The sequence below is a fragment of the Portunus trituberculatus genome, chromosome 14 (assembly GCF_017591435.1).
Source record: "Portunus trituberculatus isolate SZX2019 chromosome 14, ASM1759143v1, whole genome shotgun sequence".
NCBI classification, from domain to species: Eukaryota; Metazoa; Arthropoda; class Malacostraca; order Decapoda; family Portunidae; genus Portunus; species Portunus trituberculatus.
Window position 1 is genome coordinate 2,131,191 of NC_059268.1, and position 25,527 is coordinate 2,156,717.

Below are 25,527 nucleotides of genomic sequence, written 5' to 3' on the forward strand. Positions count from 1 at the left end.
CTTAACAAATATCAAAACACCAATATCAACAAACTCTCATACCCAGGAATGAATACAAGTAAATCATATAAATTATCAACACTTCTTCTTATGCACCAGCAACCACTGGACTAAAAACCGGAAAGAATTAACATTTATAGGTAAAGGTCGGTTAATCTTGGGCCCTCCAGGACTTCAGAGTCCAGATCGTCTCACAGTTAGTGGTGTCTGGGCAGTGGTGTGGAGAGTGCAGTTTTTTTTTTATTTTTCCTATTTATACCATGTGGGCTTTTTCACGGGAATTTATGGGCTAAAGGGGATACTTTTTAGGGTACCTCCTATCTCAAAGCCCACCCGCTAGGAAACCGTTGCCCCGAGTGAGGAAGTCCAGCCTACACTCGGAACGTGGACAGGATTCGAACCTGTGTGCTTGGAGACCCCTTAGACCCCAAAGCACGCATGGTTCCACTGTACCACTGCGGACCCCATCTGTTGCATCAGTGTTGAGGATATTGTTATTATCTCGTCAGCTGCGTGGATTTACCACTACGACGTCCGGACGCAGGGAGGAAGAGAGAGCAGGAGAGAGTGAGTACCAAGTTAGTTTAGACGTGAGAAGTTTGACATTAGTGATTGATATGTACAAATGAGGTCAGCTCTGAAACAGTGTGGTCAGTTTTATAAGCACGTGTGATGTTACTATTATTCCAAGACTACTATTACTGTTCACTGTTACTTATGTCAGGTTAAAACTATATTAGGTAACTAATTACCACTATGTTACCAGAGAGAGAGAGAGAGAGAGAGAGAGAGAGAGAGAGAGAGAGAGAGAGAGAGAGAGAGAGAGAGAGAGAGAGAGGAGGAATGAATAACACCATTGTGAAAGAAAACGAAGATATTTCTTGTAATACTCAATTAAATTTGGATGCAATTTGTTTATTTGTTTTACGATGTGTTCAGTCACGTAATTGCTTAACTGCTAACATAATAAGCTTGGTAACTATCCTGAGTACTTATTGACACGCGTGCTTTGCTAGTGTTGTCAGTGAGGAGCAGTGGTGGATCCTGGATCAAATTTTGGGAGTTGCTAACCTGAATTCCTGTATCCCTTGAGATTGGCGGCGAGCCTTGACTATCACTTGGAGGGTTCAAAATTTTGAAAGCTCATCAATCTTAAGGGCTTTTTAAAGCTCTATGCAGAGCTATTCCGATGTAACAAGAGCAGTAATAACTTATAAATTTGACTGAATAATTAGATTACCTTTGCTCAGTTAAGTGAAATAATAGCATTTTTCAGAAAGCCTGTTTACATTATTGTTCCGTATATACCTATTATTACCTTATATATATATATATATATATATATATATATATATATATATATATATATATATATATATATATATATATATATATATATATATATATATATATATATATATATATATATATATATATATATATATATATATATATATATATATACCTATATATATATATATATATATATATATATATATATATATATATATATATATATATATATATATATATATATATATATATATATATATATATATATATATATATATATATATATATATATATATATATATATATATATATATATATATATATATATATATATATATATATATATATATATATATATATATATATATATATATATATATATATATATATATATATATATATATATATATATATATATATATATATATATATATATATATATATATCCTCGATGATGATAAAAGTGAACGTTGTGGTGGTTGAGCCCCCTGAGTCCCCTCCCTCCCCTGGATGCAGCAGTGGTTGTTGTTTTAGGCATTATTGTTGCACCAGTGTTCTGTGTTGTTCTTGTGTGGTGGGTGCCGTGTTTTTTTTTTTTTTTTTTTTTACGGTTAGGCCTATAGCGCCTGTAGGCACACTTGAAGAGTGTATGGAAAGCGCTGTTCAGCTTCCGCCCATTAGTGTCGCAGGCAATTTTATTTATAGTGGTACACATATTAGGGCCCATATCACCGCCCAAGCTCATCTTGAGTGTAACCACCTAGAACCTGGGTATCATGGTGATATGTAGGTAACTTTAAACCACTCGACAAATGGCAAAGTGTTTTAAGGCTGTACGTGGTGGGATTCGAACCTACGCGTAGACGTCTGTCCGATCCCACGCTCACCACCTTATCCACTATGCCACCGCCTCCCTGGTGCAGGAATAGCTTCCCCTGATGCAAGGTGGCTTACCTCTGCGTGCTGCAAGGTGGCTTGGTCTTGCCTACTGCAAGGTGGCTTAGCTTTTTGTGCTGCAAGGTGGCTTAGCTTTTTGTGCTGCAAGCTGACTTAGCTTTGTGTGCTGCAAGGTAGCTTAGCTTTGTGTGCTGCAAGGTGGCTTACTTTGTGTGCTGCAAGGTGGCTTAGCTTTGTGTGCTGACTTAGCTTTGTGTGCTGCAAGCTGGCTTAGCTTTGTGTGCTTAGCTTTGTGTGCTGCAAGCTGACTTAGCTTTGTGTGCTGCAAGGTGGCTTAGCTTTGTGTGCTGCAAGGTGGCTTAGCTTTGTGTGCTGCAAGGTGGCTTAGCTTTGTGTGCTGCAAGGTGGCTTAGCTTTGTGTGCTGCAAGGTGGCTTTGTGTGCTTTGTGTGCTGCAAGGTGGCTTAGCTTTGTGTGCTGCAAGGTGGCTTAGCTTTGTGTGCTGCAAGGTGGCTTATCTTTGTGTGCTGCAAGGTGGCTTAGCTTTGTGTGCTGCAAGGTGGCTTAGCTGTGTGTGCTGCAAGGTGGCTTACCTTTATGTGCTGCAAGGTGGTTCATTGAGGAGTGAAAGGTGTCAAGTTTAGTTGGGAAACATGAAAGATGACTGAAAGAAAAAGAAGCAAAGATAATTATTATTTTTTTTCGTAACAGCAAGAAATGAATGATTATATTAACTGTCAGCCGCAACAAACTTATTTTATTAACCAGTCCCACTAACAAGAACTAACAAGAACTCTTTAAGTACTACAGTTTCCCCTAGACAACCCAAAGCAGCAGTGTTATGAAAGCCTCTGGAGAGTTTACTATGAAGCTAAAACATAGATGATATTTATTTGCCTCCAATAAGTTAAACAAGTTTAGTTACAATTAAATAATTCTTTCCTTTTCTTCAAAACAGTATAAATATTCTACCGAGAAGGGTAACACTAACAATATGAAGAGTACGCCTTGCTACTGCCATGTATGGTCAACTTATCAAGCATTCACATCACTAGACAGTGCTTGTATTCACACACACACACACACACACACACACACACACACACACACACACACACACACACACACACACACACACACACACACACACACTAATAATAATAATAATAATAATAATAATAATAATAATAATAATAATAATAATAATAATAATAGTAATAATAATAATAATAATAATAATAATAATAATAATAATAATAATAATAATAATGATAATGATAATAACAGTAAAGCTCATTATATTAGTTAGATTTGCTTTTAACAATATTTCACATCTCAAAGAAATAATATTGATAATAGTAGTAGTCCCCAAGGAGGGTGAATAAGAGGCGGCGGCAAGACGTCACCAAAGTGAAGGGCGCGCCATTAGTCAGCTGGTGCCCCTGTAACGACCCGCCTTACACCCAAAACTTTACCAGCCGCTCATTGAAAATTCATGGGAACGCGCGAGTTATGCTCCAAATTTGGCGTCTTGTGTCATGTTTGGAGACCACCTACTCATAAGTGACTTGAAAAGAGTGTTGGTAGGTGTGGCATGTCGTGCCGCGAAAATTGAGACGGGAAATATTAGTGCCGCCGGAAGGACAGTGGTTTGAGAGAAGGACAGTGGTGCGACAGTTACTTCCTCTGCCACTGCCTGCTCCTCCCAGACAGATCATGGACTGCGGTTTTACTGAGTCTACTTGTCCACAATGATGTATAAGATGTTCTAAACGGAAACACTTTGTCATTGCAATCTGTTGCCATTTTAACAATCCCTGGTAACGTAAACTTAGAACCACCATCTGTACACTCAGTAATTCTATCCATTGCACGAAGTAAAATGCTTCAAAATAATTCCCAAGATTCTGTCTTTTATAAGCATGACTGTGTCTATGTACCCCAGCCACCCACCACACTTGTCATTACGCTCACAAAAGATTGTTGTCTATATATTGCTGCATTTGTACTGTTTAAACCAAAGCAGTGTTTGCAGTGTGAAAATATTATCGTGGAAAATCGAAGCGTGGAAAATATTATTTATTTATTTATTTATCTATTTATCATATACTTTATGATATATATTGGATGTACCATGGTGTTATTTGTAATTCTCAATATCATTTTTCATATTTTCATACATAATTCAGGACAGATTTCCAATCTGGGGTGCTAGCACTCTCTGGGGGTGCTGAAATCAATCATTGGAGGTGCTGGGAAGTGAAGCACACACTTCACTTTCCTTTATCCTTCTAATAACAAGATTTTAATGGTGGGTGCTGGACTCCTTAGACATGACAACAGGGGGTGCTATGGTCGGAAAAGGTTAGGAAACACTGTTCTAGGTGGTTACACCAAAGATGCACCTTGCTGGTGATATGAGCCCTAATTTGGGTACCACTATAAATAAATTCCTGCGCCACTAATGCTTGGAAGCTGAACAGCGCTTTCAGTACTATTCAAGTTACCTTCAGGAGCTATAGGCCAGGACATTAAAAAAAATGTAGTAGTAGTAGTAGTAGTAGTAGTAGTAGTAGTAGTAGTAGTAGTAGTAGTAGTAGTAGTAATAGTAGAAGTAGCAGTAGTAGTAGCTGTAGTAGTAGTAGCAAGAGAAGCAGCAAATAATGTCCATGCACTCTCCACAAACTGTAGGGTGAGACACAGTCACGTTTCACTTACTCTGAGTACAAACTCGCCACATTTCCCTCTCTCCCTCCTTTCCCACTTTCTCTCTCTGTCCCTCTCACTCACTCACACACCCACTCACATACCCTCCTACTCTCTTCCTCCTCTCCCACGCTCTCTCTGTCCCTCTCACTCACTCACACAGCCACTCACACACCCTCCTACTCTCTCCCTCCTCTCCCACACTCTCTCTGTCTTTCTCACTCACTCACCCACACACTCACACAGTGCCCCACTCTCTTTCTCTTCTGCCACGGTCTCTCTGTTCCTCTCACTCACTCACTCACTCACACTCTGCCTAACTCTCTCCCACACCCACACTCCCTCTCTGCCCCTGTCACTAACTCACACACTCACCCACACACCCACCTCCTCTCTCCTTCCTTTCCCACGCTCTCTCTGTCTCTCTCACTCACTCTCTTGTTAGCTATTCCAGTGTAAGCATTCATGAGTTCATACCTATAAATCTTCGCGGGGTATATCTCGGCTCTTCACAAGTTTTGCACAAGTTGCTCCCCACCAACCGCCAGTGTGGTTCCTCTGTCTGGGTGTTGAAGATTATTGTGTCTTTCGTCTCGCTTTGAGTTTCACTTGAATCTTGTAACACGACTGTGATTGATATGTTTCTTGTCTGTACTTAACTTACCCTCGTAAGGAGACACTCTTCCACTTCTTTTCCCTTCCCTCAGGTAATGATCTTTTCCTCCTCCTCCTCCTCCTCCTCCTCCTCCTCCTCCTCCTCCTCCTCCTCCTCCTCTTCCTCCTCCTCCTCCTCCTCCTCCTCCTCCTCCTCCTCCTCCTCCTCCTCTTTCCTTTTCTTTACTGATACTATTTTGAATTTCTTGTACGTCAGATTTCCTTCTTGAAATATTACATGTGTTGCTGCTGCTGCTGCTGTGTTATACTACAATACTGTGACGACCACTACTACTACTACTACTACTACTACTACTACTACTAGTAATAATAATAATAATAATAATGATAAAGATAATGATAATAATAATAATAACAACAACAACAACAACAACAACAACAACAACAACAACAACAACAACAACAACAACAACAACAACAACAACAACAACAACAACAACAACAATAATAATAATAATAATAATAATAATACTGCTGCTACTACTGTTATCACCACGACTACTACTACTACTTCTATTACTACAGCTACTACTACAACTACTATCACTACTTCTACTATTACTACTACTACTACTACTACTACTACTACTACTACTACTACTACTACTACTACTACTACTACTACTACTACTACTACTTCTACTACTGGTATTACTAGACCACCACTACTACTACTATAATTAGAACTACTACTACTACAAAATACTACTACTACTACTACTACTACTACTACTACTACTACTACTACTACTACTACTACTACTACTACCAACTACCAACTCTACTACTACCACTACTACTAACTCATCTTACCAACTACTACTACTACTACTACTGATCAAGCATAAACCTTAAAGATACCACCACCACTACCACTACTATTACCACCACCACCACCACCACCACCTCCACTACAATAGGTCACCTTATTAATTCCGGAAGAGCAGCCTGGATACAACATACCGTCAATTGATTATGAAGGGCCGCGCCGTGTTCACCTTAATGGATTCTCGAACACTCGCTAAATGAAATCACTTTTATCTCCTCCATCTCTCTCTCTCTCTCTCTCTCTCTCTCTCTCTCTCTCTCTCTCTCTCTCTCTCTCTCTCTCTCTCTCTCTCTCTCTCTCTCTCTCTCTCTCTCTCTCTTCTGAGTCGCTTACTTATTTCAGAGTCTATTATCAGTGTGTGTGTGTGTGTGTGTGTGTGTGTGTGTGTGTGTGTGTGTGTGTGTGTGTGTGTGTGTTACTTTAATTACAAATGTTTTCATCAATTATCATGTTATCATTCATTATTATGTTTGAACTTGCCACACGTCTGTCAAATCAACTCTAATATTACATCAACGCCACTTCTCTGGTCAGTGTCTCAAAGGAAATTTAATCCCTTCAGTAGTGGGAAGCACTTTTATCATTGAGCGTTGGTTATTAATGTCTCACGCGAAGGGAAGAAAGTGCTTCACATACTGGAGATTTTATCGTTTATTGCAGATGTAGAAAGTTAAAAAAGTTTAATGACACTTACATTTTTCAAGGTGTGAATGTTTGTAGTCGCCTGACAACATGGCAACACTGAGGCACCATGACTGGTCCTAGCTGTGTTCTCTTTGTGTTCTGAACAATGCTTTATTTCTTAGAGTGTCTTTGTAGTTCTTGTGTGGAGTATATGTGTTGTGACAGGCTGCAACTGGTGTCTTGCGTTGGTGACACACGAAGAAAGGGAGGCAAGGTAAGAATGGAGAGGCTCAGGTTCAGGTTCAAGTGATGGTGCGGAGGGAGACTCGCCTTTGTAACAAAACTCCCTCTTGTATTTGTCTCATGCACGTACAGGGCTGTCTTATGATTTGTTATTGTCACATTTTCTATTTTGTTTTATTTTGCCAAACGTACAAGTAACTTTGAGCGGTGTTTCATACCGGGACGGCCAAGTGTAGTACGTGTGATGGCTTCTTTCAGCTTCCTTTCTTTTCTCATGTTCTTAAGCTCTGATGTTTGTTTCCTCACCTCCTCTCAAGTAACGAGGTCGACAAAGTTGGAAATGAGCACAACAAAGAACACTTTTCTACAGTCAGTTTTACTCCCACGTTCACAAACGCCTTCACCTCTCACTACGACAACTCTCACTACAATTGTCCAAAGCAACATATACTACTAGCTGGGTTTTCAAAATATATTTTTCCTTTAATAAACAAGAAATCTTGCCAATCTGTCACCAGAACCATAAAAGTACTCTTAAGAACACGAGTGTCTTCAACTGGAGCCTTTGGAAAGCAGTGAGTGAGAGGAGAGATGAGTGTTTGGGCAGGAGGATGCTGGATCTGCCAGACAGGAGAGAGAGAGAGAGAGAGAGAGAGAGAGAGAGAGAGAGAGAGAGAGAGAGAGAGAGAGAGAGAGAGAGAGAGACTCTGCATGCAGTGAATGATGACTCGCGGGTGATGGGAGTGACAAGACAAAGGAAAAGAAAGTGATCCGCTGCACCAACTCGACGGACACTAAGCCAGGGAAGGAATATTAATTCTGCAATACACCCAATGAAGCTCCGAAAGATCAATGTATTATTATCAGTGTATTGCTGAGTCGGTATACAAAATGTGTATAAAGTTGATATATTTGATTGTCAGGGTGATGTGTGTGTGTGTGTGTGTGTGTGTGTGTGTGTGTGTGTGTGTGTGTTTCACTCTTTGATCTCCTGCAGTCTCTGACGAGACAGCCAGACGTTACCCTACGGAACGAGCTCAGAGCTCATTATTTCCGATCTTCGGATAGGCCTGAGACCAGGCACACACCACACACCGGGACAACAAGGTCACAACTCCTCGATTTACATCCCGTAGCTACTCACTGCTAGGTGAACAGGGGCTACACGTGAAAGGAGACACACCCAAATATCTCCACCCGGCCGGGGAATCGAACCCCGGTCCTCTGGCTTGTGAAGCCAGCGCTCTAACCACTGAGAAACCGGGCGCGTGTGTGTGTGCGTGTGTGTGTGTTGGCGTGAGGTTGTCCTGTGTGGGCAGTGGGCGTGATATTGGGGTAGTTGAGTGTCCCGCTGGGTTACGCTGCGACATAAAGTTTGGCACCACATTCGCCTACAACGTTTGTTCTGTGTTGTTTGTGTTTGATTGTGTTAGTTGTGCAGTTCAGGAAAGATAAGTTAACCTGCTCTTCTTTTGTTGTGTGTGTCCGTCACGATGATCGTTTGCAGTGTTACCAAAGGGCGACCAAAAAGGGCAGTGTTGTAATGTAGGTACTCATTGCTTTGAGTTGCAGAACAAATAAGTCTGTTTGTATGATATCAGTCGTGGTAAGTAAGTGGATATTGATTTGTGGTGAGATGCCCTTCCTTGGAGGAGGCAGTAGACACCTGCCCAAACGATAATTACTCCCAGTGAGGTCTAATAGCACTGGTTCAGGGGGTGCTGGGAACCTTCATTAAAGCCAGTTGTGACCTCACTCAACGTTCCCCTTTTTGTCTCACAACACAAAGGGGGAATCACAGCCTCTTCCTTCACACAACACTACATGCTCTACCGACATAGACATTCTTCACCAAAAATAAAGAAAACAATAAAAAAAGATAACTTATGTTGTCATCTTGGGAGTCTCTCCCAAGTATAATCTGTTCATCTTGCTTAAGGACTGGCACCTCAGTGGGTTTTTTTTTTAACCACAATTTTGTTGCCCTTGGCCAGATTTTCCTCAAACATAAAACAAACCTAGGCAGTTCATCCAGTCAGAAAGATCGCAACATTTTTTTCTGACCTGGTGTTGTAAGGTGTACATTCTGATACACTTGTGGCGGCACCTTCACTACTTTACAAAGGCAGTACTTGAAGTGACGCAGGTTTTTAAGAGTGTAGTTATGGTCTAAGTACAAGATTAACGTACGTGTCTACATTATGAATAGAAGAAACACTCTTGACAACCTGAACAACCATCTCCGTTTGACGATTACAATAAAATTCTAAAGACATCCTACCCAGACCCTCATTCTTACCTGCTCTGGACCTTCGCGTAGCCAGCCAGGAATTAGAATTTCAGAATAGCAACCTCCGAGTGGTGATGGAAGGAAGAAGGAAGGCCAACGAGAAAACTAGATAGAAGTAGGATTTGATGTTCTGTTAGAGAGAGAGAGAGAGAGAGAGAGAGAGAGAGAGAGAGAGAGAGAGAGAGAGAGAGAGAGAGTGTGGGGATGCTGGGAATGGTAGGAAGGCCGGTGCGTACCAGGGGTGGTGGTGGTGGTGGAGGTGTGGCGTGAGAAATTATCTTCCATGCATGCGAAGATATCTGTGTTATCTTTGCTCAGACTGGTGGATAGAAGCATCCATGGAGCTGACATCCTACCCAGAGTAAGCACGATCATCAATTGTCATTATGAGTGTGTATAACACAATATTAGTAATCTTATAATGTATTATTTATCGAATGTTTGAAGCCTCCAAATAGCTCCGACAGGCACAGTTCGCACGACACCGACATACCATCACGCACTTTCATTTTTATATAAATACAGCGAGTTCAACATTTCTTTTGGTAGGCTAGATAAAGGGTGATTCATGCTGCTCCAGACAAATTGTCACTGAGAAATGTACACAATTTACTAATTTATTGGTGCAGTCGATCCGAGCAAAGCGGACTAAACATGCTCGAGTCACAAGGCCCCTCGCACTTCCATATTTTATAAAAACTGGGCTACAAAACAAATTTCCTTAGAAATATTTCGACAGAAGGATAAATATATCATATTGACACAAAATCTCGACTTTCTTGATGCAGTGATATTAACATGTGAAGCGAAGTTGATGCCTTGCTTCCTTGCAATCTTGAGAAGCGTCCCTCCCGCGAGATTAGCCAATTATAGGTGTGTCACTGTCAGCTGTATCTAATGATAACTGTTTTCACTTCCGAGTGTGTAACCAGTGGATGCTTAAAGGATGACTCTACCTGTTCACCATCAACACACCTCACTCTCATGGATCTATCCTCCTCCATCCATGCATTATATATAGGAGGCCTACCTTCTCAACAAGCAAATTTTCTCTATCTAATTTCCATTTCTAAAAGAATTCATGTCTAATTCTTCAGTATGGTCTTGCTATTGTTAATTGTTTGCTTTAACAAAATACACCACATTAATGACCTTCTTGACAATAACACTGCTATTTTTGCAATAACACAAACATGGCTTGCTTCTTGTATTCCCAACCCTTGTTAATATCCACAGTTATGTATTAGTCACAACTTATACTACACCGTTAGTTATGAAACACGAGGCACTGACTGGTAATAAATTCCTCAGAGTTTTGTTTTGTTTCTCGTTATATTCATGAGCGGTCCCATTTCAACTCTGAACCGTGCACTGTTCCCAGGTAACCATTAATTACCACCTGAAATATGTTGTTTGCCAAGCTATCCAGTTGTACATCCATCCAAAAATATGAAATACAACCAAGACTAATTATATATATAATTTATTAGTGTTACTCCCGCGGGCTTGTTGACCTTGACAGAGATACAAGCCACACAAAATGCAATGTTTTAAAGGAGAAGTCACACATTTCTCAGTAATTTCTTTACTAAGGCCATCAGAGAGAGAGAGAGAGAGAGAGAGAGAGAGAGAGAGAGAGAGAGAGAGAGAGAGAGAGAGAGAGAGAGAGAGAGAGAGAGAGACAGACAGACAGACAGACAGATAGACAAACAGACAGACAGACAGATAGACAAACAGACAGACAGACAGATAGACAGACAGACAGACAGACAGACAGACAGACAGATTGACAGACACACAGACAGACAGATTGACAGACACACAGACAGACAGATTTACAAACACACACACACACACACACACACACACACACACACACACACACACACACACACACACACACACAATCGCATTTTAGAGGGTAGTGGTAGGCTGTGATGGGCGTGGATGGGTATGGGCGTGTTCATGTGGTGTTTGGGGCCCTAGTGGGTGGTGGTTAGCGTATATGACGTAATGGGTAGGTAGGCTGTGTTGGGCGTGGGTGGGTGTGGGCGTGATAAGCGTGTCTGAGGTGGTAAAGGAACATTCCTAACACTGGAGGAAAATTAATTAATGACAATTTAGCAGTCAAGTCATTGAAGAGAGTCAAACAAATATGAAAGAGGTCGTGAATTATTAGGCCATTATGATACACTGTATAAATGTGTATCGTGTCATTCCATTTGTTGCAATGGTGACATCACTCCGTCACCTCGTTGTGCTTTGTGACCGTGGACATTGACAAAATTGATGGTTAATATTGAAGATCATTTTGATTGTTTGGGTGTGTTTTGGCGCCAAGCGAGCGACCAAGTGGGATGTGCCAGTGTGTTTGTCCAGGTGAGGAATGCTTTGTACAGAGCGTTGTTTGTCAATAGGTTTGTATTGCTGGTTTTCCTCGTGTGTGCTGTGTTGTGTGGTGGTGGTGGTGGTGGTGGTGGTGGTTACTGGTATCAGAATCTCATCTTTTCTTGGTGAAGGAGAGAGAGTAGTTAATTTGGTAGTAGTGGAAGTAGTCACGTGTTAGGTGATAGCGGCACTGGTGGTGGTGTTAGGCTTACTCCCATGCGCGCGCGCACACACACACACACACACACACACACACACACACACACACACACACACACACAATAAGGGGTTGTTCTTAGTTTGAGTACACCTACGGGAGGGTGTCCAGATGGCGTAGTGGGAGGTGAGGGGGGTGAACTAGCGTGGTGTGTGTGTGTGTGTGTGTGTGTTGTTCACCTCGGTCGTTTACTGGTAACCCAGCAAGTCTTCACCATTACGGAGCGAGCTCAAAGCTCATAGACCGATCTTCGGGTAGGACTTGAGACCACACCATACTCCACACACCGGGAAAGCGAGGCCAAAACCCCTCCAGTTACATCCCGTACCTATTTACTGCTAGGTGAACTGGTACTACACATTAAGAGGCTTGCCCATTTGCCTCGCCGCTTTCTGGGATTCGAACCCGGACTCTCGGGTGTGTTTGTGTGTTGGGGGGGCGATGTGGGGGTGTGTGTATAAATGCGCTGTGTTCCTGACAGGGTTTTTTAATGGTGTTGCAGTTGCCTGAAGTGATGTCAGGGGCTAACACCAGCTACTACCAGGAGGCGGCGGAGCTGGCGGTGGGCTACCCCTGCTCCTGCCGGCACAGCATGGGCGGGCCGCAGTGCAGTATTGTCACGGTAGTGGTGGGCAGCGTGGCGCGACCAAGCACCGAGGCGGAGGCCATGTCGGCGGGTCAGGTGGTGCTGGTGGTGGTGTTCAGCACCGCTATGCCCGTGCTAGTGGTGGAATTGGTGTTGGTGATTGTGTGCATGAAGCGGAAACGCGTACGTGACTGCCCGTGTCGGGATGAGGAGGCGCGGCGTCAGAACGAGCAGAATATGGTGCACAACGCTGTGGGCGCCGTCAACAGTGTCTGGACCACCACATGATCTTCTACTCCCTAAACTTCCCCATCAAGAAACCTCTCAAAACCGTGCCACCGCCTCCTCCTTGCATCACCCACACCACACCCACCTCCACCACCATCACCTCCACGACCACGACTACAAGAATCCCGCGGAGAACGCATACTCCGCAGTGCCCATGCGCAGCAGCAGGACTTAACAAGGATGTGTCGCGGCTCTCGCTGGCTGACCGCCTCGAGAAGGACATTGAGCCCCCGCCCAGCGCCTGCGTCACGCCCACCTCGGACTCCAGCGCCCCATGCAAGGTGTTCCGGAATTCCTTCCTGCCGCGCACATACAGCCACAAGTCAGTACTCACCACCCACGCGCGACTGCACACACACACACACACACACACACACACACACACACACACACACCGCGTAGTGTAGTGGTTATCACGCTCGACTCACACTCGAGAGGGTCCGGGTTTGAGTCTCGCAGACGGCGAGGCAAATGGGCAAGTCTCTTAATGTGTGGCTCCTGTTCACCTAGCAGTAAGTAGGTACGGGATGTAACTCGAGGGGTTGTGGCCTCGCTTTCCCGGTGTGTGGAGTGTGTTGTGGTCTCAGTCCTAACCGAAGATCGGTCTATGAGCTCTGAGCTCGCTCCGTAATGGGGAAGACTGGCTGGGTGACCAGCAGATGACCGAGGTGAATTACACACACACACACACACACACACACACACACTCTCTCTCTCTCTCTCTCTCTCTCTCTCTCTCTCTCTCTCTCTCTCTCTCTCTCACACAGTGTGTGTGTGTGTGTGGAGGTGGTGGTGGTGGTGGTATTTACATGCTTGTTTGAAGATAGATAGATAAGCGGGTATTTTGATGGGATGATAGATATGTAAATGGACAGTTGGATAAACAAACAGGTAGATGGAGAGGTAGGCAGATAGAGGAGGAGGAGGAGGAGGTCTAGCTAAGCACTATAAACACCACGATAATAAACATGAGAAGATTGACTTTTAATTCCTAGTGAACAGTTTTCAGTATTTTTCATTAGCCAAACGTCAAGTCAAAGTTTGTTGTAAGGACACCTGGAGAGATGGGCAGCACTGTTAGCTACAGGTTTTGCGATAACAACGTCTTGGAGTGTGCGCCATGATGGACTCACTCGCCTTGAGTTGCCAAGCGTCACTTCAAGACATGTAGCCTGAGCCGCCAACACCACACCTTCACATCACCATACAATGTCAGGACGCGTCTGGCTGGCCACACACTATGCACATTGAAACAAACATTTATCAAATAGTGTGTGTGTGTGTGTGTGTGTGTGTGTGTGTGTGTGTGTGTGTGTGTGTGTGTGTGTAAAGTAAAGTAAAGTAAAATTGCCATTTCATTACATGTACATATATATTGGTTAAACAGATGTGTTCATTGGCATGGTCTATCGAGCCAAGGCTCCTGATAAACGGAGTTATTAAACTATGTGGTGACTCTGTTGGAAGACTTCACTTGGCAATATATTTATAGAAGTATAAGAATAAGTCATATTTTACCCAATCACGTTCACACTATACGTACATGCGAACACATTATTTATATAAATACTTGTGCTTATATACATATATATATATATATATATATATATATATATATATATATATATATATATATATATATATATATATATATATATATATATATATATATATATATATATATATATATATATATATATATATATATATATATATATATCCTGAATAATTTATATCCAGCTTTAAAGTAAATTTATCATACAATACAAATAAATGATGGACTGCAAGCTGCTAGTTATAAACATCTAAGGAAATGTTCTTTGGTTTTTCTTTTAAACTGAAAGTAACTGATACTAGTAATATCTTTTATATGAGGAGGCAAGGAATTCCATAGCTGTGGACCAAAGTAAAATATGCTGTGCTTGAATAACTGTGTGCGGAATTGCGGGCACTCCAAATTCAAGTTCCCACCTCTTGTTGCATACGGTGAATCTACACATTTAAGTAGGTTATTATTTGGATATCTTTTAATGAATTTGAAGATGGAGAAAAGGACAAAACACTTATGAATATCGAAGAAATTCAATAGTTTATGATTAGAAAAAAGTGTGGATGTTGAGTCGAATTTACCCATACAAAATATACATCGCAAATTTTTTTTAATTATCTTTAATCTATTTAGGAAAGACGGCCAAGTGCAGGCCCAAACTGAGACACAATAAATAAAATAAGGATAGCAGAGTGTATAGCAAATACTCAGTAGGGCTTCAGTTGTGAGTTGATTCCGTATCTTGTACAATATCCCACACATCCTAGACAGTTTCATGCATACATTAAGGTTATCATCAATAAATACACCTAAAAATTTTTATTTGAGTGACACATTGCAGAGTGACTTTGAAGAAGTATTGGTTGGATATGATTTTTTACTGACCGATTTTGGAAAAAAATATAATTAGTTTTACTTATATATAGTGTTAGTTTGTTTTGTTTTATCCAATGATTTATTAAATGTAGTTCAGAGGTCATGTTTGAGTATAGAGTGTGTATGTCCTTGTCTTTCGTAAGCAAGTTTATGTCGTCTGCATACAGAGTGAAAGTAACTTTTGAGCTGGATTTGATTATATCATTTATATAAATAAGAAAAGGTGTGTGTGTGTCACCTATAAAGACATTAACTTGTATTGCATGTTGCAGAGGAGTTATGGGTGGCAGGAGGTTGATGAAATGTGTGGTGGTGTCACAAGTGAAGCACAGTGAGCGTTCCTGCTGGGTGAAGCAATGATGAGACAAGCGTCACCAGTCAGCGAGGTGGTGGTGGTGGTGGTGGTGCCTGGTGTCTCTCTCTCTCTCTCTCTCTCTCTCTCTCTCTCTCTCTCTTGCATCGTCTCGTCTCATCTCTCTCTCGCCTCCTCTCTCTTCTCGTCTCCTTTCTCTCTCATCTCGTCTCTTCTCTTCCATCTTGGGTCTTCTCTCGTCTCCTCTCGTCTCGTCTCCGCTTTTCTTGTCTCCTTTCTCTCTCTCATCTCGTGTCTTCTCGCTCGTCTCATCTCTTCTCGCTCGTCTCATCTCGTCTCATGTCTCATCTCGTCTCATCTCGTCTCCCTCCCTCTCTCTCTCCCTCTCTCTCTCTCTCTCTCTCTCTCTCTCTCTCTCTCTCTCTCTCTCTCTCTCTCTCTCTCTCTCTCTCTCTCTCTCTCTCTCTCTCTCTCTCTCTCTCTCTCTCTCTCTCTCTCTCTCTCTCTCTCTTTATTTTTTTATTTATACTGATCAAATGTACAGGGAAAACAACTTCTACATTACATAAGAACGTTGTTTTTACAGACTAAAGGGTACAGGGTTAGTGCAACCTATCTTAAAATCTGACCCTGGTGATGTATATTACATTCTGTATGTACAACAATAACTTATATTGTAATAACACTGAATATACTACGTTCACTGTACATGATTCACCCTTGCCTCAGTAACCAATGGTTCACTTGCACTTTAAATGTCTGAGTGTTTGTGTCACTGAGGTTTATCTCCTGTGAGGCCAACAGAGTGTTCCATTTCCTTGCATACGAGTTTATATATTGTCTCTGGTGATGCCATGTCCTCTCTCTCTCTCTCTCTCTCTCTCTCTCTCTCTCTCTCTCTCTCTCTCTCTCTCTCTCTCTCTCTCTCTCTCGTCTCGTTTCGTCTCCTCTCTCTCTCGTCTCGTTTCGTCTCATCTCTCTCGTCTCGTTTCGTCTCTCTCTCTCGTCTCGTCTCTCTCTCTCTCTCGTCTCGTCTCCTTTCCTCGTTCTCGTCTCGTGTCGTCTCTTCTCTCGTCTCGTGTCGTCTCCTTTCTCTTGTCTCGTGTCGTCTCCTCTCTCTTGTCTCGTCTCGTCTCCTCTCTCTCGTCTCATTTCGTCTCCTTTCTCTCGTCTCGTCACGTTTTGTCTCCTTTCTCTCGTGTCGTTTCCTCTTTCTCGTCTCTTTTCGTCTCTTCTCTCGTCTCGTCTCGTCTCCTTTCTCTCGTCTCGTCGTCTCGTTTCGTCTCCTCTCTCTTTCCTCTCTCTCGTCTCGTCTCTTCTCTCGTCTCGTCTCTTCTCGTCTCGTCTCGTCTCTTCTCGTCTCGTCTCGTCTCGTCTTGTCTCCTATTTTATCTCGTGTCGTCTCGGCTCTTCTCGTCTCGTTTCTCTCTCTCATCTCGTCTAGTCTCCTCTGTCTCTCGTCTCGTCTCTTTCTCTCGTCTCGTTTCGTCTCGTCTCGTCTCGTCTCGTCTCGTCTCTCTCTCGTCTCGTCTCTCTCTCGTCTCGTCTCGTCTCTCTCTCTCTCTCTCTCGTCTCTCTCTCTCTCTCTCTCGTCTCTCTCTCTCTCTCTCTCTCTCTCTCCTCTCTCTCTCTCTCTCTCTCTCTCTCTCTCTCTCTCTCTCTCTCTCTCTCTCTCTCTCTCTCTCTCTCTCTCTCTCTCTCTCTCTCTCTCTCTCTCTCTCTCTCTCTCTCTCTCTCTCTCTCTCTCTCTCTCTCTCTCTCTCTCTCTCTCTCTCTCTCTCTCTCTCTCTCTCTCTCTCTCTCTCTCTCTCTCTCTTCTCTCTCTCTCTCTCTCTCTCTCTCTCTCTCTCTCTCTCTCTCTCTCTCTCTCTCTCTCTTCTCTCTCTCTCTCTCTCTTCTCTCTCTCTCTTCTCTCTCTTCTCTCTCTCTCTCTCTCTCTCTCTCTCTCTCTCTCTCTCTCTCTCTCTCTCTCTCTCTCTCTCTCTCTCTCTCTCTCTCTCTCTCTCTCTCTCTCTCTCTCTCTCTCTCTCTCTCTCTCTCTTCTCTCTCTCTCTCTCTCTCTCTCTCTCTCTCTCTCTCTCTCTCTCTCTCTCTCTCTCTCTCTCTCTCTCTTGTTCTGTGTGTGTGTGTGTGTGTGTGTGTGTGTGTGTGTGTGTGTGGTGTGTGTGTGTGTGTGTGGTGTTATTCAGTAGTGAATGCTCGGCATCATTTCTGTAACCTCTCTATTGTTTCCAGGCCGAAATCAAGCGACCGCCGGCAGAGAGGAGTCTTCTCCTGGACGTTTGAAGAGTACCACCTTCTTGAAGCACAGAGCACAGACAGCGCTGGAAACTGGACTACTACAGTTTGAGCAGAGTCCAACATCTGTGTATCTGCACCAGAATCAAGTGTCCAGGGAGGAAATGATACGTCTGCAGAGATGTGCCAGGAGGAGGGACTCTTGGAACAGGCCTTCACACAACAGGGATTGGGGTGGGGGTGGGGGGACCTTATAGCAGCAGGTGACTAGGAGAGAGGTTCCCCACAAGATGCAACACACCACATCCTCCAAACGCAAAATATATTTGCCAATAAAGGCAAGTTTGTGTGCCACTCTGTTGATTTGAAGCAGCAAAACGTGCGGGTATGACACCGTGTTGTAATCAATTGTATAGTATTGTCTAGTAATCAACGTTTTTATTACTACCATTATTATTATCTTGGTGTCACTCTAACTGTCACGTCGACTTCACATCTCGTGTGTTAGTAATTTATCAACATTTTTACTATTCATTCTCAACACTTACTATTGTTATTGGTAATAGTGTATTATTGTGTGATCAATATTAGCATTACTATCATTGCCCTACTGTTACTATTGTTATCATTACTAGTACCAATACTACTTTTATTACCATTGCTAGGTAATACTTCATGTAAAATTACTTCATTGATTCAGGATCCTCTACATTATCTACTGTTTTATACTGACAATTTCATTAATTATTTTTATTTTATTGTTTTATTTTATTATTATTATTATTTTTTTTTTACTTTTCTTATTGTTGCCCAAAAATCTTTGCTTCAAAAGGGTTCCCAAATATGACAGATTATTTTGTGATTATATACATATATTTTTTGTTGCATGGGAAAATAAAATGTTTCAAATCTCTCTCTCTCTCTCTCTCTCTCTCTCTCTCTCTCTCTCTCTCTCTCTCTCTCTCTCTCTCTCTCTCTCTCTCTCTCTCTCTCTCTCTCTCTCTCTCTCTCTCTCTCTCTCTCTCTCTCTCTCTCTCTCTCTCTCTCTCTCTCTCTCTCTCTCTCGTTGGTACGTGGTGTGCGTCGTCTCCGGTGTGAGACGGCCTTAACGAGTCTGAGCAGCTTCCTTGTGAAGATATAAGCCACAATTCTATTTTTGCAATGTATGAAGGTGTCACATGATAACGTGTAGTGTCAGTGTGTCATGTGTGGAGGAATGCACAGCTCTTCACACAGCCTGACCACTCAGCGGTAAATAAAGTCAATAATCTGGCCCTAGTGTTTCATTGTTTCCTTTGCAAGTTTCACCAAAAGATCTGAACCATTGAATGAGTTGCTGTGTGGGCGTGGAGGGTGCATCCATGGGTGCTGTGTGGGCGTGGAGGGTGTTTCCATGGGTGCTGTGTGGGCGTGGAGGGCGCATCTATCGCCAGGGTGTGGGGAGTGCGGGGGGCAATGCCATGGCGGCCAGAATAGGGAAGGATTACTGGTGGAGTCAACGGAGAGTCCAGTGTCAGTGGCTCAGAGGGTGGGGGAGGAAGGGTGGTGGGTGAGTCCATTGTCAGAGTGGGGAGGAAGGGTGGTGGGTGAGTCCATTGTGAGAGTCCATTGGGTGGGGAGGAAGGGTGGGGTGAGTCCATTGTGAGAGGGTGGGGAGGAAGGGTGGTGGGTGAGTCCATTGTGAGAGGGTGGGGGAGGAAGGGTGGTGGGTGAGTCCATTATGAGACCTTTCCCTGGCTGACGATGAAACGAACCCACTTTCCACGAATTTGACTGGATTACCTAGAATTACTTGGGATTACATACAATTACATAGAATTACATAGGAGGAAGGGAGGTGGGCGAGTCCATTGTGAGACCTTGCCCTGGCTGACGATTCAATTTGACTGGGTTACCTAGAATTACTTGGGATTACATACAATTACAAAAGGAAGGAAGGGGTGTCTTGATCTTGATGTTGTGAGGTGGTGGAGCGTCCCTGTGATTGGTTTGAAGCAGTGGTTATCGACACGTGGGTAATTCACTCACCATCGTTTCCTGCTGGTGTCATCTCCTGCACAAGAGTCACTCCCTTACCTACACTGACTCACTCCAACTAACTTGTAATGGTGAAATAGTCAGTAATTTGAAGGGCTGGTGTCACAAGTTAAGTGAAAACTGTGGCCTGGACTTACAATGGTGAAATAGTCATTGGTAATTTGAAGGCCTGATGTCACAAATTGAGAAGTGAAAAGTGGCCAGGAGGGACTCGGTGTGCTTTACAAACAACTTGACGTATTTATTTCCTTTGCCTTGGTTACAAATAAAGTGAAGGAGCATTTGTCGACATTTTATTGACTTCACCTTGGTACAATGGCAACACAGGCGGTCAGGAAGCAATACATAGCATGGCAACACTGTGGTGGATTAGGAGTGGAGCTGTACAGTACGTGGTAAGCACTCTGCCTACCTCTGCGCGCGCGCGCACACACACACACACACACACACACACACACACACACACACACACACACAGGTAATGTATTGAGCATATGAACATTCCATTGATTTCTATTAATAAATTTGGTCCATTACAATTGTGAGAATAGCCACTTTTTAAAAGCTCGATTTCCAATACACAAGATATCAATAATTTATTCACGTTAATGTCAACTTTGCACATGTTTCAGCTCAGCTTAATAAATGCATACATCAAAAATCAGGAATAGTAATTCTCTTCTCACTCTTGTTCCCAACACTCAGAATGATAACATTATGATACATTTCTCACTCTCCCGAAAAATTCTAAATAAAATCTAAATACTGTAACTACCTAACTAGTTTAATTACTTCTCCCCACACACACACACACACACACACACACACACACACACACACACTATTGTAACTACCTAACTAGTTTAATTACTTCTCCCCAAGCGCGCGCGCGCACACACACACACACACACACACACACACACACACACACACACACACACACACACACACACACACACACTACTATAACTACCTAACTAGTTTAATTACTTCTCCCCAAGCACACACACACACACACACACACACACACGTTCCTCCAGGTGCAAGCGGCTGCGTCCTCGCCTACCCTCCCCCCTCCACCGACTACTTCTACCGCCAGAGATTGAGTGGACACTGTCAGCCGTGTGAAAGCTACTCGGTGGTGTGTTTCCCGCACGTTTTGCTGCTGGAAATCAACAGAGTGGTTCCGCCACGCTTGCCTGATGGCTGATGGCTGATGACTGTTGTCGGAAGGCTTGTTCCAAGAGTCCGTCCTCCTGGCACCTCTACACACGTGTATCACTTCATCCTGGTGCAATGTTGGACCCTGGTCAAACTGTACTAGTCCAATTTCCAACGCTGTCTATGTTCTGTGCTTCAACAAGGTACTCGTCAAAAGTCCAGGAGAAGGCTCCTCTCTGCCGGCGGTCGCTTGATTTCAAGCCTGGAAACAAAAGAGAGGTTACAGAAATGATGCCGAGCCTTCACTACTGAATAACACCACACACACTACACACTCTCCACACACACCACAAACAAAGAACACAGGCAGGCAGGCAGAGAGAGAGAGAGAGAGAGAGAGAGAGAGAGAGAGAGAGAGAGAGAGAGAGAGAGAGAGAGAGAGAGAGAGAGAGAGAGAGAGAGAGAGAGAGAGAGAGAGAGAGAGAGAGAGAGAGAGACGAGACGAGACGAGAGATGAGACGAGGCGAGACGAGAGAGATGAGACGAGACGAGACGAGACGAGAGGAGAGGAGAGAGTAGTCGAGGCGAGACGAGACGAGAGAAAGAGATGAGACGAGACGAGACGAGACGAGACAAGAGACAGAGAGAGACGAGACGAGACAAGAGAGAGGAGACGAGACGAGACAGAAGACGAGACGAGAGAGAGAGGAGAGAGAGATGAGAGGAGAGGAGACGAGACAGAGGAGACGAGACGAGAGACAGAAGACGAGACGAGAAACAAAAGGAAAGGAGACGAGACGAGACGAGACAAGACGAAAGAAAAGAGATGAGACGAGACGAGACGAAGCAAGAGACAGAGAGGAGACGAGACGAGACGAGACGAGACGAGAGAGACAGAGGTGACGAGACGAGACGAGAGACAGAGGAAACGAGACGAAATGAGACAGAGGAGACGAGATGAGACGAGACAGAGGAGACGTGACGAGACGAGAGAGACAGAGGGTGAGAGGCGAGACGAGAGACAGAGGAAACGAGACGAGATAAGAGACAGAGAAGACGAGACGAGACGAGAGAGAGTAGACGAGACGAGAAGAGAGTAGAGACGAGACGAGACTAGACGAGAAGAGAGAGGAGAGGAGAGGAGACGAGACGAGAAGAGAGAGAGAGAGAGAGAAGTCGAGACGAGAGAGGAAACGAGAGAGAGAGAGAGACGAGACGAGACGAGAGAGAGAGACGAGACGAGACGAGACGAGAGAGAGGAGACGAGACGAAACGAGAAGAGCCGAGACAAGACGAGAGAAGAAACGAGACGAGACGAGAGAAAGGAGAAGAGACGAGACGAAACGAGAGAAAGGAGACGAAACGAGACAAGAGAGAAGAGACGAGACGAGACGAGACAAGAGAGAGGAGACGACACGCGACGAGAACGAGAAGAGACGAGAGACGAGACGAGACGAGACGAGACGAGACGAGACGAGACGAGACGAGACGAGACGAGACGAGACGAGACGAGACGAGACGAGACGAGACGAGACGAGACGAGACGAGACGAGACGAGACGAGAGAGAGAGAGAGAGAGAGAGAGAGAGAGAGAGAGAGAGAGAGAGAGAGATACGATATGATACGATACGATACGAGACGAGACAAGAGACGTCACGAAACGAGACGAGAGAAGAGAAGCGAGAGAAGAGACAAGAGGAGACGAGAGAAGAGACGAGGAGACGAGACGAGAAAGAAGACGAGATGAGACGAGACGAGAAAGAAGACGATGAGACGAGACGAGAAAGGAGACGAGATGAGACGAGAACGAGGAGAGGAGACGAGAGGAGACGAAACGAGACGAGACGAGACAAGACGAGAGATGAGACGAGACGAGAACGAGGAGAGGAGACGACACGAAACGAGAACAAGGAGAGGAGAGGACACGACACGAGACGAGAACGAGGAAAGGAGACGAGAGAGAGAGAGGAGACGAAACGACACGACGAGACGAAACGAGACGAGAGACGAGACGGGATAAGAGAAAGGAGAGAGAGAGAGAGAGAGAGAGAGAGAGAGAGAGAGAGAGAGAGAGAGAGAGAGAGAGCACCATCACCACCACACCACCATCTTGCTGAGTGCTGACGCTGGTCTCATCATTGCTTCACCCAGCAGGAACGCTCACTGTGCTTCACTTGTGACACCACCACACATTTCATCAACCTCCTGCCACCCATAACTCCTCTGCAACATGCAATACAATTGTCTTTATAGGTAACACACACACACACACACACACACACACACACACACACACACACACACTACTTGATAAATTTTTGTTTCAATGTGCATAGTGTGTGGCCAGCCAGACGCGTCCTGACATTGTATGGTGATGTGAAGGTGTGGTGTTGGCGGCTCAGGCTACATGTCTTGAAGTGACGCTTGGCAACTCAAGGCGAGTGAGTCCATCATGGCGGACACTCCAAGACGTTGTTATCGCAAATCCTGTACCTGATAGTGCTGCCCATCTCTCCAGGCGTCCCAACAACAAACTTTGACTTGACGTTAGGCTAATGAAAAATACTGAAAACTGTTCACTAGGATTTATAAGTCAATCTTCTCATGTTTACTATCGTAGTGTTTTTAGTGCTCCTCGATCTGCCTACCTCTCCATCTATCTGTTTGTTTATCCAACTGTCCATTTACATATATATCGTCCCATCAAAATACCCGCTTATCTATCTATCTATCTTCACACAAGCATGTAAATACCACCACCACCACCACCTCCACCACACACACACACACACACAGAGAGAGAGAGAGAGAGAGAGAGAGAGAGAGAGAGAGAGAGAGTGTGTGTAATTCACTGTTTGATCTGCTGCAGTCTATGACGAGACAGCCAGACGTTACCCTACGGAAAGAGCTCAGAGCTCATTATTTCCGATCTTGGGATAGGTCTGAGACCAGGCACACACCACACACCGGGACAACAAGGTCACAACTCCTCGATTTACATCCCGTACCTACTCACTGCTAGGTGAACAGGGGCTACACGTGAAAGGAGACACACCCAAATATCTCCACCCGGCCGGGGAATCGAACCCCGGTCATCTGGCTTGTGAAGCCAGCGCTATAACCACTGAGCTACCGGGCCGTGTGTGTGTGTGTGTGTGTGTGTGTGTGTGTGTGTGTGTACTGCAGTCGCGCGTGGGTGGAGAGTACTGACCTGTGGCTGTATGTGCGCGGCAGGAAGGAATTCCGAAACACCTTGCATGGGGCGCTGGAGTCCTAGGTGGGCGTGACGCGGGGCTGGGCGGTGCCTCAGTGTCGTTCTCAAGGCGGTCAGCCAGCGAGAGCAGCGACACATCCTTGTTGAGTCCTGCTGCTGCGCATGGGCACTGCGGAGTATGCGTTCTCCGCGGGATTCTTGTAGTCGTGATAGTTGAGGTGATGGTGGTGGAGGTGGGTGTCGTGTGGGTGATGCAAGGGGGCAGGTGGTGGCACGGTGTTGAAGGGTTTCTTGATGGGGAAGTTTAGGGAATAGATCATGTGGTGATCCAGACACTGTTGACGGCGCCCACAGCGTTGTGCACCATGTTCTGCTCGTTCTGACGCCGCGCCTCCTCATCCCGACACGGGCAGTCACGTACACGTTTCCGCTTCATGCACACGATCACCAACACCAATTCCAACACCAGCACGGGCATAGCGGTGCTGAACACCACCACTAGCACCTCCTGGCCTGCCGACATGGCCTTCGCCTCAGGGCTTGGTCGCGCCACGCTGCCCACCACTACCGTGACAATGCTGCCCGCCCATGCTGTGCCGGCAGGAGCAGTGGTAACCCACAGCCAGTTCCGCCGCCTCCTGGTAGTAGATGGCGTTAGGCCCTGATACCACTTCAGGCAACTGCAACACCACAAAACACACTGTCAGGAACATAGCGCATACACACACCTCCACACCGCCCCCCCAACACACACACCCCGTAGTGTAGTGGTTAGAACACTCGACTCACAATCGAGAGTCCGGGTTCGAATCCCAGGAAGCGGCGAGGCAAATGGGCAAGCCTCTTAAGGTGTAGCCCCTGTTCACCTAGCAGTAAATAGGTACGGGATGTAACTCGAGGGGTTGTGGCCTCGCTTTCCCGGTGTGTGGAATGTGGTGTGGTCTCAGTCCTACCCGAAGATCGGTCTATGAGCTTTGAGCTCGGTCCGTATTGGTGAAGACTGGCTGGGTGACCAGCAGCGACCGAGGTGAATTACACACACACACACACACACACACACACACACACACACACACACACACACACACCACTCTAGTTCACACC

General features: G+C 44.5%; 2 protein-coding genes across 3 annotated transcripts; one reads left to right on the top strand and one right to left on the bottom strand.

Moving 5' to 3' along the window:
* Positions 1 to 405: 405 nt before the first annotated feature.
* Positions 406 to 13,090, top strand: LOC123503754 (neurogenic locus protein delta-like). Its single transcript, XM_045253754.1, has 2 exons — positions 406 to 567; positions 12,664 to 13,090. The coding sequence occupies exon 2, from the start codon at positions 12,676 to 12,678 to the stop codon at positions 13,033 to 13,035; it is 360 nt and encodes a 119-aa protein (XP_045109689.1). The 5' UTR covers positions 406 to 567; positions 12,664 to 12,675; the 3' UTR covers positions 13,036 to 13,090.
* Positions 13,091 to 20,327: 7,237 nt separating this feature from the next.
* LOC123503746 lies at positions 20,328 to 25,079 on the bottom strand. Of its 2 annotated transcripts, XR_006674596.1 has the most exons (3): positions 24,421 to 25,079; positions 20,903 to 21,471; positions 20,328 to 20,823 (listed from the first exon to the last, which is right to left on the bottom strand). XR_006674596.1 is itself a non-coding variant. In XM_045253741.1 (2 exons), the coding sequence occupies exons 1-2, from the start codon at positions 24,820 to 24,822 to the stop codon at positions 21,466 to 21,468; spliced, it is 408 nt and encodes a 135-aa protein (XP_045109676.1). In that variant the 5' UTR covers positions 24,823 to 25,079; the 3' UTR covers positions 20,328 to 21,465. The 2 variants fall into 2 exon arrangements, 1 of the variants encoding a protein (XP_045109676.1); XM_045253741.1 differs by having other exon boundaries at positions 20,328 to 21,471.
* Between the last annotated feature and the right edge of the window lie 448 nt (positions 25,080 to 25,527).